Here is a 16,746-nt window from a genome sequence, read left to right as displayed (position 1 = left end):
TACTTGTTTACATCCGTACTTGTTTATGTCAGGTGGAAGTCGTAGACAGGCAGGGGACACAGAGCTACGCAGCATTCACAGACTTACTAATACAACATTGCTGTGTCTCCCAGCCAGGCTTTCTAGCATTCCACATACTAATATTTTTGTAGCCTCGTCTTCTCACTGTGGCTTGTTACTTTGTACTTTTGTCTATGGTGGGAGAGCATTTGATTTGGCATTATATGTAGCATTTGATTAGTCATGATATGTAGAAACATTGGTCCAAAGTGACCGTGGCATTAATATTGTCTTACAAATGGGGCAAGCTAGCATGGAGTTCTTCAGTCTAGTGTTCTCCTAAGCTAGGCTTAAAGTTCTTTAGTGATTGGAAAAGGTTTTTGACTTATTGTGTCTCATTTCTGTGGTGTATGGCTAAATTGTTTTGATTTTGCTCATTATTAAGTGTTCTTGGTTGTTTGTTTTGGAAAACTGCCTTGGATTTAAGACCAGAATATATAATATTTTATCTTTTGACAACATCTTCTTTGCTTGTTTAATTCTTTGAAGTTCAGAAGCATTTCAGTACTAATTTCACAGTGAGACTTGCTAGGTTACATAACACTGCTATCTGTGGGTTAACTCATTGGTAGCTCCCACTCCCCAAGAAACACTCAGCTGGCTTCTGAGATTTTCCTAAAGTAGCTTAGTTTTATTCATATACTTTCAAACTCAAAATGGCTTCTTTTTAGTTACAGTTTAGATATCACTACCTACCCAACAGTCTATGATAGTATTATCTTGTACTAGATAATATGTAATATCATTATTGTAATGTTATGAGGAACTTTGGAAAGCAAAAAGAGCTTAGAGGATAATCTAGAATTACATGTCATGCTGTGAATCACACATCTTCCACTCAAGAACACTTCCTTTGATGAAACAGTGGATGCTTAGCCTTTGCTCCCATCCACCTTCGTTTAATACCTGTGGCTTCTCAGCCAACCAGTTAACCATAGTCACTTAGCTCTTCAGCGTTTGGAAGCTGGTCTTCAGTCTCCTCCTCTGCTGAGGTCACCTGACTTCCATTCAAGCCTCTTTCCTTCATGCTTGGGTGGGTTCTTGATGGTTCTTTCCTCTTCCCTATGGTTTTTTTTTCTCATTCTTCCCTTGTTCCCTCTCATTTGTGAAATACAAGTTTGTGATCGTGGCTATTAAATAGAAGCTTGTAGTGTCCTCAGTAGACCGGAAGGAAGAGAAACCATCAAATTTGAAGTGAAATGAAACACAGTTAAAAAAAAAAAAAGCTGGGTCATCGGCTTTACAAGGCTGTAGGAATTTCCCAGCAATCCCTTCCACATTATGCAGAAACATGTGAAACCCCCTTTTTTAAGTTCTGCCTTCCAGAATCAATTACACAGTATTTAGGTGTGTGTGTGTGTGTGTGTGTGTGTGTGCGTGCACGCACGTGCGTGCTTGGATGTGTGTGTATGTGTGTGTGGACATATGGGTGTGCCATTTGGTGATATAGCAGGCTTTTTTCTACTATTGTTGAGGTATATCACACTTATAATTCTGATTTGTATGGCCATTTTAAGTTCACCTAAGTGTTAAAGTGGACATTGAGTCCATGGGGGAAACAGAATTATAAGCAGCATATCTTTGAACCCGTTTTGTTGTTATTGTTGTTTTTTGCCAGTTTCTATCTTATCTTTTGAGATTTGTGTCCTGTGATTCTTTCTGGCTTCTTTCTCTTCTTCTGTGTTGCTGGGGAAGCAAGGCCTGGGCTTCACACTGCAGGGCCCATGCCCTCCCAGTGAGCTGTGCACTCTCTGCCCTGCTCAGAGACTGTCATCTTTTACCTCGTTTTGTGCTACGTGGTGAAAATAAAAGTTTCTTGTGCCTTCCCTCTCTCAAATTTGTATTTATTTTCTGGAAGTACCTATATGCTGCTATAGCTAGAAAGGAATTATTGGACACTATAACTGGAGTTTTTAATTTGTCTAAATAATAAAAAGCCAGAGTCAGATAGAGAGGGAAATGCTGAGAGATCAGAGAGAAGGAGCAAGCCACAGCACACCTTAGCTCCTTAGCGTCTCAGCAGACAAGATAGTGATTTCCTTTTTCTCCCTGCTCCCTGCTTATATCCTGTTTCTGCACAGCTGTCTCACTTCCTGCCTGTCTGTACAAACCTCCAGACCTCTATGGTTAGCTAGCGGCAAGCTCCATTCTCTGATCTTCAGACAGGCTTTATTTGTACAAGCAAGATATCACCACAGGACTCTTTATTATTATTATTATTATTATTATTATTATTATTATTATTATTTAAATATAGCTGTAGCTCCAATTTTGGAATGTTTTCTTCTATGTGGCATCCACTTTGGAAATGGTATTTCTTTTTATTATTAAAGTTTTTCTTATAATTACAACTCATATTTTATAATTTTTAGAGGTAGGTTCTCTTTTTTCATATGTAAATGTTATACTGTATTGGAAATGCTGTTTCCATTGCCACTTCTTGGACTTAATTATTTTCATTTACATTTATAGAAAAGTAAGGAATAGATTGGTCATTTGCTCAGTGTCAGCATCTTTTGGTTTAAAGTAAAATTTCTTTAGTTCAAAGACCATGTCTTTCATTATAGTTTGGCTGACTTATTATGATTTGGGGATGACTATAGTTGTATGAAATACTACAGGTATTAAAGGAGACAGCCTCTGATGATTGACAGGGTGAGAGTGATGGGGGAAATCTTCTGTACATATGTTTCTCTTATTGGTTGATGAATAAAACACTGTTGGCCAATAGGGAAGCAAGATAGGTGGGACTAGGAGACAAGGAGGATTCTGGGAAGTGTAGTAAGAGAAGTCGTCATGTGACCCTGGGATGAGAGGATGCATGAGTCTGGCGTTCTCGGTAAAATAAGACCTTGTAGAAATACATACACTAGTAGTTATGGGTTAATACTTAAGACAGAGCTAGCCAATAAGAAGCTGTAGACATTGGCCAACATCATTATAGCTAATAGAGTCTCCATGTGTTATTTGGGACTGAAGCGGCACTGGGACCAGGCTGGAGGGAAGAGTTATCGTAACATGAGAGACGGTCCGTACGTCATACGTTCTTCTGTGGATTTGTTTGTGGACTACTTTGCATCCCTTATTCACACTACCATTGGTATTGTTGTTTTTTCTTGTGGCTTCAGGGATTAGCCAAACCAGGCCTGTTGATTTCTAGTTGTTTTAGCTACCATGGTAGGTCACAGTAATCATCGAGCTTCATTCCTCTCTGTCCCCATGCTGTGTCTCAGTCACATTGTTTTTCTTGACTGCCCAGCTTTCAGGGCCTCAGAAGATGGCAAGAGAGTCTTGGAGGGCTTCCTCATGTCCTGGCCCAGGTAACTTCTCAGAATCTCTCATATCCCGGTTTAAATATCACATCCTCTCCAGGAGTTACCCCAGTCATGATGTCTTCTGTCAAAGATATTTCTGAATAATACTCACACCAGTTACAAATCATATTCTTAACTTTCCCCCGCCCCTCATTGTGAAACTTTCCAATCATTCAGAACTTTTGAAAGAATTTTGCAGTGCATAGTATATACTCAATACCAAGAACCACTATAAACACTTGGCTAGGTTCTCTTACTTGTCATTTGCTAGTCCGTTTTACTTAAATAAATATTGTGTAGGATTAGAAGATAATTTTTGGGAGTCATTTTGTTTTTCCATCTACTGAGGGTACTAAGGATTGAACTTAGGTCATCAGGCTTGGAGGGCGAGCGTTGTTACCTACAAATACGCCGTCTCACCTGCCCCTATCTTATTCTCATCGCTAGTTAAAATGAATTTCATATGCTGTTACATGTCTCACTAAGTATTCTAAACATATAAGTCATTGACTGAATTTGGTACCTGTGAGGCGTTATTATTTTTGCATATAATGATGTGAACAAATTTTGTATGTATTGCCGACTTTGTCATATCCATACATCTGAACCACACAAGAGTTCAGACCAACGGTACTCTTTTCATTGCTCCTTCTATGTCAGTCTGACTCCCTCTAGGACTCTGGAGGTAATCACTTCTAATTCTTAAGGAACTATTAAAAGGAGCCAAACTCAACTTGTAAAGAAGTATTCAAAAGAAAAAAATATCAAATTGTAGCATGTCTCACACAGTGTTGTGCTTGCTCTGCAATGCTTCTAGATTTATCTCCATGCGTTGTCCTTTGCCTAACATAGTGTGGAATTTTCTGCAGGAAGTATATTTTAAAAAAATAATAAATTACGTGTTGATTGATTGTATATGTGTGCTTGTGTTTACGCATTTGTTAATGGCCAAGGACAAGTGTATGAGTTGTTCTTTTCCTCCACTGCGTAGGGTACAAGTATTGAACTTGGCTTATCAGTCTCGCAGGCAAGCAACTTTACCCACAGAGCCATCCGCTTGGCCTAGGAAATAAGTTCTATCTATCTTTATAAGTGGTCTCTGTCTTCACTGAGTCTCTATTTTAGTAGAGTTGACTGTTAGTTTTTAGTGTTCCAGACCGTGTTCATTTGTAACATAGTGGTTTTCTAGTACCTATAAATGGTCCTGATTATCAGTTCTTTCAGGGTGCCCTTGTGGTCACTACCGTAGGGAAACAGAAGTTCTCAGTAAGATGCAAGCATAGGGAATATTTTACTGAGCCTTACTGCCCACCTGCTAAGCGATGAGCTTGGCTTCATGTAGTTCTGAAACTTGTGCTTGGTGTCTCTTTCTTGTGGGTCCTTGGTGCTCCCGCCTGCGTTTCTGACGGGCGCGGAGGGCTGCACTCTGGCTCTTTCGAACGCCCTGGCTGTTCTTCCTCGACTCCCCTCCTACCTTCCTTTTGGAGTGCTATGGCATTTTAAGAAGAAGTTCACGTTGTCCAACAGAAGAACTAGTTATCAGTGTCTAAGAGAAAAATATTTAGCTAATCTTGAAAGCCTTTATTTTTTCTTTATTTCATGCTGTTTAGTACTTAACCCCCCCCCATTTTTTGATGGGCTAAAGTTATACTGAAGGAATCTCTGGAAAAAGATAATTTATGCTTTCTTCCTGATTTTGCTTCCAGATAATTTATTTGGTAATTTTCTCTTCAATGAATATTTTTATGACCTAAGATTTAATTAAAAATGCTTAAGTAAAAATTATATTGTAGGATAAGATGTCAAATTATTCTCTGTGAAGTCCATTAAAGAATCAGATGTTTGGTGCTGGGGATAAGTTCTAAGGGGGATTCTGTAGCCAGCATAAGCCTCTTGATGAAGTTTCTAGTTTACACACAGCACACACACACACACACACACACAGGTGTTTCTACTTTTCTACTGAAGAAATGCAGCTGTGTGAGTTTAGAACGACACTCCTGTGAGGTGGAAGTGTGGGTTCGGTGGCCTTTTTTCTCTTGCCATCAGCTGGGTTACTGATCTTTTCCTGCACTTTCCAGCATACACACAAGTGCAACCACTAAGGTTCTGTTTGTTTTAGCTTTGCCTTTGCTTTTCCTCTTCCATCTCAGTCTTTCTCTTTTCATGGCTCGCCCTTGCATGCCCCTCTCCTCCTTTTCTTCTTTCTCACTCTGCAGCAGAAAGACCGCATGACTTCATTCAGGTAGTAATATGGAAACACTGGTCTCTGTTTGGAAACTTCCAGTCTGTGAATGTCTGTTCCAACCTATACACCTCAGTGCACTGATTTCTGACTCCCGTAGCTGAATTAGATCTACCAGCTTTTATTTGTCCAAGCAGTGGAGCTAGGCCAACTAAGTCACTTTTCTGTAATGTCTACTCAGTTTTCTCTGCCAAATTACCAGTGTTCTGTATTGGTTTATTGTACTTTACAACTTATTTTGATTGTATCTTTATGTGCACAGTATTGCTTAATTCTTATTTAAATTAAGCAAACATAACATATTGTAATTAATACTGTTAATGGATAAATATTACATTTAATATTAAAATAGTATTTAATATACTAACTGCAATATTTATATCTATATTATTAATAAAAATAGTTTTTATTAGAAATATAATTAGAATATTTCTGTACATTTAAGTACAACTGAGGAAAGAAAAATACATGCTGTATTCATTCTATTTATTTTAAATCATTTTTCTATTTGGAAAAACTCACAATTATTTTTTAAGGGAACAGTAGTAGTAGATTTTGCCTCTATGATCATTATAAAATGGTTCTTTAGTTTTCTCCCTTCTTTACTTTCTTTCTTTCTTTCTTTCTTTCTTTCTTTCTTTCTTTCTCTCTCTTCTCTCTCTCTCTCTTTCTTTCTTTGTATGTGTGTGTATATTTGTGTCTGTATGTGTGTGTTTATTTGAGTATGTGTGTATGCATGTGTATATGTGTGTATGTATGTATGTATGTGTGCATGTGTATATGTGTGTATGTATGTAGGTGTGCATGTGTGTATGCATGTGTGTATGCATGCATGTATGTATGTGTGCATGTGTGTATGTATGCATGCATGTATGTATGTGTGCATGTATGTGTGTATGTGTGTGTATGTATGTATGTATGTATGTATGTATGTATGTATGTATGTATGTGTGCATGTGTGTGTGTAAGAGAAAGAGAGATGCCATTGCTTCCTGAGTGCTGGGGTTGAGGCGTGTGCCACCAGGCCTAGCCCAATTCTTTGTTTTATTGGAAACTGTAGCAAACTCCCCCACTTTTCATTTTTAGTTAATTTGGGTCTTCTCTTTCTTTTGACTAATTTGGCTATGAATTTGTTAATTTTATTTATGTTTTCAAATACCAACTCTGTTAGATTATTCTATGTATCCTTTAGTCTCTATCCCATTTATTTCTACCCTGATCTTTACTATTTCTTGCTGTCTACTGCTTTTGGGCTTGGATTCTTGTTTTTCTAGTCCTTGAGGTATGTCCATAGGTTAAGAGCTCTATACAGTTTTCATGTAAACTCTCACCCATAAACTCAGAGGGTATTTGTAGGACTCCCTTAACTGTGTCCCAAGGTGTTTCCATTTTCGTTTGGAAGTTTCTCCTTGATGTCTTCAGTGTCTCAGGGTTTATTTCTCAGGCTCCATATATTTTTGTGGTTACTATAGATTTTTCTTACCATTGGTGTTTAGTTTTATCACACTGATCTTGTAAAACAGACGTGATGATTCATCTGCATTTGCTAAGACTTGATTTGATGCTGAGAATGTACTCTATGTTAGAGAAGAGTCCATGGACTGCTGAGGAGAATGTGCACCCTGTTTCTATTAGATGGAATATTCTGGATTCATCTGTTTAGTTCATTTGATCTATGTATGCTGTAGTTAATTTTGATGACCTAGAGATGAAAGTGAAGTATTGAAGTCAGCCACTACTATTGTAAAAATACCTACCCCATTTTTATGTTTGTTAATGCTTGCTTGTGAAATTAGGAGCCCACGTTTGGTACACAGGCATTTACAATAGTAGCTCTTCTTGATTAATTAACTCCTTTTATTAGCACGTGGCAATCTTCCTTCTCATTTCTGTCTAGCTTTGGTTGGAAGTCTCCTTTATCAGATATCAGAATAGCTATGTCCCCATCATCCCCTTGTGTTTGGATAGAACTCTTTCCATCCTTTGTCTTTCAGTCTTTGGTCTGAGTCTTTAGCAATAAAGCATGTTTCTTAGAGGCAACAGAAAGCTGGATCTACTTATCTAGTTATTCAGTCTATTCCATTTAAATGGTGAGATGGAGCCATTATAAATTTAAGGTTTTATTGAGAGGCATTAACTAACTCCTGTGATTTTTGTTTTTTGGGTGGGTTATAGTTTGTTCTTTACTTTCTCTTCATGGTGTAAGGGCTTTGCTGGTTTCCTGGGTAGGTAATGGATTCTTCATAGCTCTCCTTTGTGCAATTATCCCTCTCAAGTAGCTTATTCTGTCCTGTGCTCTCGCGGTTCAGACTTTTTCTACTTTCTTTTTATGTAGTAATTTATACATCTTTAGTTGAATTGGCTTGGTTGTCTTGAACCACTGCAGCCTTATGCCTGTCTTGAAGTGTCCTGTTTCTCTGTCAGGTTTAAAAAATAGTATGTCTGGATAGTAGCAAACTTGGTTGGAGGTTATTTACTCTCAGGGTCGAATATTTATCATCCAATCCTTTTCTGGCATTGAGGGTTACTACTGAGAGAGCAAATGTGATTGTGTATGCTTGCTTTTGTAGGTAAGCTGAAATTTACCCCTTTAAAGCTTTTAGATCGTTTTGTATTTTGGAATTGTGTATAGTATATTGTAGAAAGGTTCTCTGGTTGTGCCATTTGTAGTACTAAGTCGCTATTGCATTTGAATGTTGACAGGCTCTCACTGTATAGCTCTCTGTGGTCTTGATTTCACCATGTTGACCAGGCTGCCCTTAAACTCACAGAGATCTACATGCTTATGCTCAGTTAAATGGTGTCTTCTGCCACGCCCAGATAAATGTCTAATTTTTTTATGCTGTCATTTTATGCCTTTAGTGTTTGTCTCAGCCCTTCTTTTATTCTGTAGATCTTGGGGTTTGTCCTCCTGATGAGTTTTTGGGTATGATGGATATGTTCATTTATTTTGTTTTCTTATGTTTCTTATTGATTTAGTATTTTGTCAGTCTTACTTTCTATTTCTGATAATTTTCTTTTGCTTAGTTTAGTTTATTGGTGTCTGTCCTTTTAAAAAATTATTCATTGAAATTTTCATAATTTTTGGTGTTTCTGCAAAAAATGTTTGTTTCCCCTGCTGAAGTTTTCTTCTATGTTGCCGACTTAAAAAAATATACTTCTGTCTTAGGGTTTTATTGCTGTGAGGAGAAACAATGACTATGGCAGCTCTTATAAAGGAAAACTTTTGATTGAGGGGGCTCAGTTATAGTTCAGAGGTCTGGCCTATTATCATCATGGTGGTAAGCATGGTAGCACGCAGGCAGACACTTCCTAACCCTTTCAAACAGTGCTACTACTCCCTGTGAGCCTATGGGAACCATCATTTTCATTCAAAACACCACAACTGCTGATTTCACTATCTGTTTTGCTGACTTTTTCTCTGTGTTGCTGTCTTCCTAGGTCCACATTTAATTCATGTTCTTGTTTTAAATCCTCTGTCGTGTCACTGATCATTTTTACAAGATAACTTTTGAAGTCTATGTCTGGTATTGTACTGTGTCTTTGAATTTGCTAGCCCGGGGCAGTCATGTGCCTGGCTCTCTCATGCTTCCTTCATTTCTGTGCTGGCTGTCTGGCTTACTGTTCTGGTTTTGGGAGGATTTTCCTTGAGCAGCCTGCTCTTCTTGGTTTTGGTTTTGCTTTCCAAGACAGGGCCTACCTGTGCATCCCTGACTTTGCTGACCAGGCTGGCTCCGATGCTGAGGTTATAGGCATGGGCCCACACGCACAGAACAGGTTACTGTTTACGGCTCAGTTCTTAGTATACTTGTCAAAGTGGCACATTTCCCATTAGTCTTTCGATGAGCTGTGCAGCTGACACAGGGTTCGGTTCCCTTCTCTGCGTGGTACGTCTTCCTTTTGTTCTCTGCCTGGCACTACTTCATTTCCTTCATGGATTACCAGTACACCCCATATTTTTATCTTTGGGATAAAATCCCCTTTTTCTTATCCCGACTTTGTCCTCCATTGGCTCACGCAGAGGCAGTCTTTAGACTGCCATCTTACCTGGAGGTTCAAGTCATAGTCATAAAAGGGGATTTATTGTATTACCTCATGCAACAGGTCCTGGGTAGGCCAGCAATGGCTGTTTCATGCTAGAAAAGCAGAGAACGCATGTGTGCTGGCTGCCTCAGTGGATCTAAATTTGGTAGTTAAATCCTGGAGCTGCCTGGAGAGTGGCTGGTGATAATTCCACACTGCACAGTCAAAGAAGCTGGGTCCTGGGACATCACTAGCAGGGGACATCACTCCTGCAGGACGAGGAAGAGGGGGCGGCAGCTCACACTGCTTTCCTCCTGGACCTGTGGCTGCTCTTTGGAATGTACTCCCCACTCTGAAGGTAGCTCTTCTCCCTCACAGACAGCCCCAAAGGTGTGTCTCTCAGCTGCTTCTAAATCCTGTCAAGTTGGCAGTCAAGACCAAATCTTCAAAAAAAAAAAAAAGTCACAAAGGGCACCTCCTCCCCCACAACAGAAGCAAACCAGCTCTTTAAAAAAGGGCAGATTAGCTGTTTTACATTAATGAACTTAAAACAGTCTGCAGAACGCAGCACATAACACCCAGTTCCACTGTTAATTCCAAGGCAAGACTTTCACCAGGGATTTCCTTCCTGTCTGGGATCTTTTCTTGTTAAGGCTTTTGTTTTCTTCCCTGAGCCCCATTGTCCATTATCAGGCGCTATTCTGTCCTTCTAGGGATCTCTTCTCCCTGCAGTATCTTTTATTTTCTTTTCTCTTTGAACCTTTCTTCAGGAAACAAAGGCCTTTGCAGGCTTCCAACTGTTTTAAAAAGATAACTTTGCCAGTCTCATTTCACTTGGTGAGATTACTAAGCAGTACTACTAAAGTTGGAACCAGACATTACCCAAGGAGTATTTTGCTTTTTGTCTTCTTCTTCTTCTTCTTTTTTAACTTTCCCTTCTCCATCAGTTTTTATATGGTATGAAAATTCAGTGTAAGAAACTAAAGTTAAAAATCTATGTAATTTGAAAATGAATTATGAATACCTTATCATTTAGGCATTTTATCAGCTTTCAAGCTGCCTGGTTACAACTCTCCCCTTCCCCCATGCTGGATGCCATGGAGTCTGGTTATTTATCTTGTCCTATGTGGGTAGACATCTTATCATCAGCTGTTCAGCTGCTCAAGAAACTTGGCTCTTTTTGTAGCTAGCACCCGCAACTGGAGGGAAAGTCCCTAAGCTCTAGACTTTTCCGTATCTTCTGATTCCAACACATTGTAACTCAGAATCTAGAACAAGCAAGTCTTTGTCTTTCTCTTTTGTGACTGGCCACATCCAAATCACAGCTGTCTGTCACAATCAGTAGTGCAGCTGCGGCGACTCATTCCCTGCAAAGCACCCGCCGTTCTTCTCCATGCAGAATTCTGCAGCTGTCCTTTCTTAGGGTCCATTCTTCATTGAGTTTGCCTAGGCTCAACTCTTAGCATTTAAATTCATTTAAAATAATCAATTTGTTTAGGGAAGTCACCTCAAGAAAAGACTAAAGCTGGCCAATCTGAGGGACATCCTTCTCTGCTGTCGTGTGTACCTGAGCACACATGCCTCACGAGTAGAAACTATGTAGATTTCCTTTTGGAAGTATTCATTTACATGTAGCTATGCAGATGGGAAATAAGGGCTCTAGATGCTGTGGCGCATCTGGAGTTTTGGGGAGGTTGCTGGTGTCTGTCCCAGATGCATCCGGAGAGAAGACGGCAAAAGTGAGAACAGGGAGCAGAACCATGCGTGTTATCCCGGAACTAGGATGGTGGGTAGACTGAGGCTGGCCCGTGCTATTTAGCAAGTTCTAAGCCAGCATGGCTACATAGTCAGATCCTGTCTCAGAAAACAAACAAACAAGCAAACAACAACAAAAAAGCAAACCCAAGAGTTGTGTGTATGCGTGTGAAGCATGTATGCCTGCATACTTAAAAATGGAAAATTGGAAGTGACCCCCTAGTATCAGAAGGGAGATTGCCCCCCTTTAAAGCCTCAGATACTTTGTATTTGTTGTGATTTGGAAGGTAGTTCTGTTTTAAACACATGTCAATGGAAGAATATAAAGATAGACAAATGCATTCAGAGAAAAACCACACCCAGGAGGGAGTTGTTTAGCGGATTAAAAAATAAGAGATTGTCCATGGAAACTGCATGTCTTGACTAGGCAACAGAGAGTTGGCAATGGCCATCTTTCTTGTTGGTAATTCCTAATTTTTTCAGTAATATTGACTTTCACTAAATCCATATTTTTCTTCTGATTTTTAGTTCTAGGTATTGTATGACTTAACCTTCCAAGAATGGTTAGACACAGATGGTAGGAGAGGAGCTAGGCTGTTTCATTTTGTTATCATCTGTGTGGAATGGTTTTCTTTCTTCATGGGATGGTGTCACCTGAGATATAATGACTTACATAGCACCACAAACTGAGTGCAAGACCTTTCTATTGTCTCAGAGTTAGTATCACTAACTTCTGCCAGTTTCCCCTCTCCCTTCCATCATTTTCTTTTCAAAATCAATTAATCTTTATTTGTGTGCTTGCTTGTGTGAATTTATGTGTACCACATGTGTGCAAGAGCCCTTGGAGGCTGGAAGAGGACACTGGGTTCCCTGGAACTGGAGATAAGATGCTTGTGAGTAACCTAATGTAGATGTTGAGAATGGAACCCAGTCCTTTGCCAAAGCAACATACTCTCAACAAGTAGAGCTGGACCTGCAGCCCTTCCCAGCCTATTCTTATTCAGCTTTTTACGTTTTTATCAAGGACTCTTGACTTCCTGGGTTGCAAGTATTGATGGGTTTAACCAGAGAGATCTTCGAACAAGGAAGACTTCTCCATCTTATTTTCAAACTCACAAGTGACTATATAGTGGAGGATCAGTAGTATATGGCTAAGAAGACAGGAGATTTCCTAGTTTTCAGGGAATGAAATGGTGGAGAGATGGGAGGCGAGTGGCCCCTCACCTCTTGCTTTCCTCTTGCAAGGATGAATAAATGTGGATGGAGCTGAGAAACATGCTCTTGGGGGGAGTGGTAATGGGTCATCTGTCTAACAACAACAACAAAAAAGACCCTAAGTTGCAGACAGGATTTTGTAGGAATGCCAATTTTGAGTTTTACATCACACTTTTTCACTTCTCCAAAGTAGACTTGTATATTTTTAAACTTATTTCAATATGATTTCTCCGTGGACATTCTTGGTGACTGTAGCACCCACCTACCGTGAGAGTGAACGCTGTGCATGACCCCAGGCGGGGTCCAGCATGCCAACATCCTCTTCCCTGGCCACCTGTGTCCCTGCTGTGGTCTGTACTTCCACTGAATTGCTTCTCTCATTTCATAAAGCTTCCCTTGCACCCTCACCTATGTTCCATTTCTATAGCTCTTGTCCAAAAATTTTCAAAGGCTGCTTGTGTTCCGTCGTGTCACGGAACTGACCCTTTCTGTTATGCTGTCCTTAATCCCTTTTCTCTACCTTCCTCTGCTCCTTTGTTCTTCTGAATTCCAAGTATGAAATTATTTGTGTCCTTTGTGTTTCTCTTCTTGGATTATAAAGCCCCCAAAGTAGGAACAATACATTTATATTTCTTCTCACTGTACTTGTGTTGTTTCCAAGATGCTGTCTCATATAGGCATAGCATAAATATTTTAATGGATTTAGTTATGAAATACTAGAGAAGCAAGTGCTGTTTTTACTAAACAAATGGTGGTGTTTTTTTTGTGCTGGGGTCAAAGGTCCATTGCGTTTGGTTCCTTTCTTCCTTTTTTCCTGTAAGGGTCCCACAGCTAGGGTTGAGTGCTGCTGCAGAATCACAGGCCAGGCAGGGTCCTCTTTGGCTTACTGACCGCTCCTTTCTCGAGCAAAGACAATAACAGATGGAACAACCTGTACGACTATTTCCACTGAGTTTCCAGAGAAACCTTAAAGGAGACTGACTTTGCTTTTTTGGTTTACTTTTATTTGGAGACAGAATCTGACTACATAGCTCTTGCTGTCCTGGCACTTACTCTGTAGACCAGGCTGGCCTTGAACTCACAGAGATCTGCCTGCCTCTGCCTCACTGCTGAGACTGACTTTTTTTGTACATATAGTACATGAGATTGTAGAATGATAACTTATGACTTCATCTTTTCTCATAAAACTGTAACTGCAAATGGCCTTTACTGGGTCCTGACTTAGTATCTTCATGGCAATCTGTTGAATGTATAGAGAAGTATAGTAGTAGAATTATCTCCATTGTTAGCAATAAACTCTGGCTCTTCTGGGAAGTATACATGTTCCATTTTTTCCCCTTAATGCTATCCTGCCAATTTTGCTGATAAGTGCTGCAGGCATTATCTCTGTGAAAATACCCAAAGCACTTGTGTATGAAAGAGAAATTAATTTGCTATGCATGCAGGTGGCAGTTTTCGGAATCACAAACGTGTGTATGCACATGTGTTCATGTATGCATGCTGTGTAAACCACTTTCATTATTGGCTACTTCACGTAATGTTTCTGATTTTGGAATTTTCTGCCAAGTAATTTTTTTGTTTTGTTTTGTTTTTTTAGCATTTATTTTATTACTTGAGAAGTGTATTTGTTGATACGTTTGCCATTCTTTTAAAATGTCACTCATTTGGATAGTAAGGTCATTACGTTGGAACTGTTTTCTGTAACTCTGAATAAAGGAACTTTTAAATAAATTATTGTCGTCTGTGTTACTGAACATGTGGTCAGTTGTCATGTTCATGCATCCACATGATCAAAGCCTGAGCATCTGTCTCGCTCTTCCCCGCTGTTAGGCTACCCTGTGATGATCAAGGCCTCAGCAGGTGGCGGTGGGAAAGGCATGCGCATCGCTTGGGATGACGAAGAGACCAGGTGAGAGAGAGGCTGCCTGAAACACACTTTTGATGAAAATTGCAGTTACCAGAGTTTTATTAAACTGACAGGTAAACAGATACCAAGCCCATAATGGAGTAATTACAGGGACCATCTAATCTTTACTTCTTGGATGGCAGAGAAAGTGATGCTGTGCAGAAATCTTTCTTCTGTATGCTTTGAAGATAATTATCCTATTACAGAAAGGTTTTCTAAAACAAAATTTTGTCTTACATTGGTAAAGGGGTTTTGTTTTTATGATTTTTTTTAAAATTAGAGTTGTTCTGTTTTTTAGGCAGAAATCACGAATACCTGGCCTTATAACTAACTTACAGTGTGGTCTAAGGATTTGAACCAAGGTTATTTAATCTCAGTGTGTGATTATTTTGATAATTTTTAGTGTGGACGATACTGTTATCCTTCTGAGTTTGAAATTGCTGTATGTCTTTTATATATAATACATTCTGTTATAAATTTAGAATACTTTTTTAAAACTAATTTTGGAAGTCAAAAGTGATCTGTGTTATTTAATAAAGCTTCGATTTTTCCAAACACACAGTTGGTTAAATCTCTTCTTGCATTTTCCCAGCAGTTAGGGCATTGTCCATCATAGCATTTCCCATATAAATTACTTGAGTTTTGTGATTTGGAAGTAGTTTGCTAAGAACTTTGCTAAGGAGTTCCTGGAGGGCTGTCTTGTCCAGAGAACCCCAAGTCTCCAGTGGCTCAGAGAGCACAGCTGGGGCCCTAAGCTATAGTGGAGAATTTCCTTTGTGTAAATAAACAGTACTGTCAGGCATCTGTCCCTGAACTTGGCCATTGGAACTTCTCCCTTTGGGCCTTGCCTGAAGACTTCTTCACCAGAGCACTGTCTTGCTTGACCAAATGTTTTTTTCTTGTCATTCTTAAAGAGGTAAATAAATTTCTAAGAAAATAAATATATCAGTGACATGAATATCTATTAGAATGGTACTGAATAATACAGCCAAATCTAAAACCAAGAAAGGCTAGAGAGATGGTTCAGTCACTAACTTACTTAAATGCATGCATGAAGGATCTGAATTGAGATCTCCAGAACATATATTTAAAAAACACACAACAAAACAAAATTCACAAAACCAAAACAGTTAGAACAACAAAACAGGAATGATAGTTCAGACTGATAATCCTGGAGCTGGAGAGGAGAGAGATAAAATGGTGGGGGGAATTTGACATGAAAACAGGCGGTTCAGGAGTTGAAGCTACATTGAGAGTAGCTTCATGAGACTCTGTCTTATAAAATCAAGAATGAATGAATAGGAGGAGTTGGGTCAGAGTGGTCTTGGGTGGGGTAGAGCTATATCGGGTAAGCTTTTGAGAGTTTGTCTGGAGGTTGTAGCAGGGGACTGTAGCAGCAACTCATTTTTGAAGAACAGTCATTAGTGATGGTCATCCTTTTTTGACACCAAACGTGTCAAAAGGCTAGGAAGTGACGCCCAGTCTCAAACAAACAAAACACAACTGAGGGTTGCTAACTGACTGGATACGGAGCAGAATCGGTTGAAGACGTGTAGGCACTGTTTTAAAGTTATTTTGTCACCGATTATGTATGGTTTTAATGTTTACGTAAATGAAACGCACACCACGCGAGTCTGCTTTGCTTGAAAATTCTTGGGAAATGCTGAAGGAAGAAGGTCCCAGTGAGAGACTAGGCCTCTGTCTTTAGAAGACTGGGCACTGAAGAGATGGCTCAGTGGCTGGAGAACACCAGCTTCTGTTGCAGAGGATCTGGGTTTGCTTCCCAGCACACACATAGTTACTCTGGTTATCTCAAATCCCAGCGAAAGTCTCTGCCTCCTTCTGACTCAGTCTCAGGAATCCCACAGTTCCTCCTACGCCATCATCTAGTGGTTGTCAGAGGGCACAGGCTTCTGAAGCCCAGCATGGGGTTTGACTGTGACTGCACTTCTTCCCGAGGAAGGGGCAAGGTAAGATAGTGCTGGAGACCCACTTACGTCATCTCTGCACAGACACACGGTCTCTTTACAGGAAGGGTGGGAAAGGGTGCTGGTGACAGCTTGAGTTTGGTGAGAGAGGTGTGCTTTGGGTCTCTGACTTTTGTCTCGTTGTTTTCCCCCTTTCGTATTTTACTTATGTAGCCATTTCATTGGAAGTCTAGCGCTTTTTATTTATTTATTTATTTTGGTTTTTACGAGACGGTTTCTCTGTATTGTTTTGGAGGCTGT

At 39.7% G+C, this 16,746-nt stretch overlaps 1 protein-coding gene across 5 annotated transcripts in view; it reads left to right on the top strand.

Annotated features, from left to right (window-relative positions):
• Pcca (propionyl-CoA carboxylase subunit alpha) overlaps window positions 1-16,746 on the top strand; it is a 301,425-nt gene that overhangs the window by 103,466 nt on the left and 181,213 nt on the right. For all 5 annotated transcript variants that reach the window (XM_040741316.1, XM_040740935.1, XM_040740593.1 and 2 more), the window contains exon 9: window positions 14,443-14,521. In XM_040741316.1, the coding sequence (XP_040597250.1) occupies window positions 14,443-14,521 (79 nt within the window). The remainder of the gene's footprint in view (window positions 1-14,442; window positions 14,522-16,746) is intronic.

The sequence above is a fragment of the Mesocricetus auratus genome, unplaced genomic scaffold (assembly GCF_017639785.1).
Source record: "Mesocricetus auratus isolate SY011 unplaced genomic scaffold, BCM_Maur_2.0 Super-Scaffold_2245, whole genome shotgun sequence".
NCBI lineage: Eukaryota > Metazoa > Chordata > Mammalia > Rodentia > Cricetidae > Mesocricetus > Mesocricetus auratus.
The sequence above is the reverse complement of the archived record's forward strand: the minus strand, read 5'-3'. Positions and strand labels throughout refer to the sequence as shown.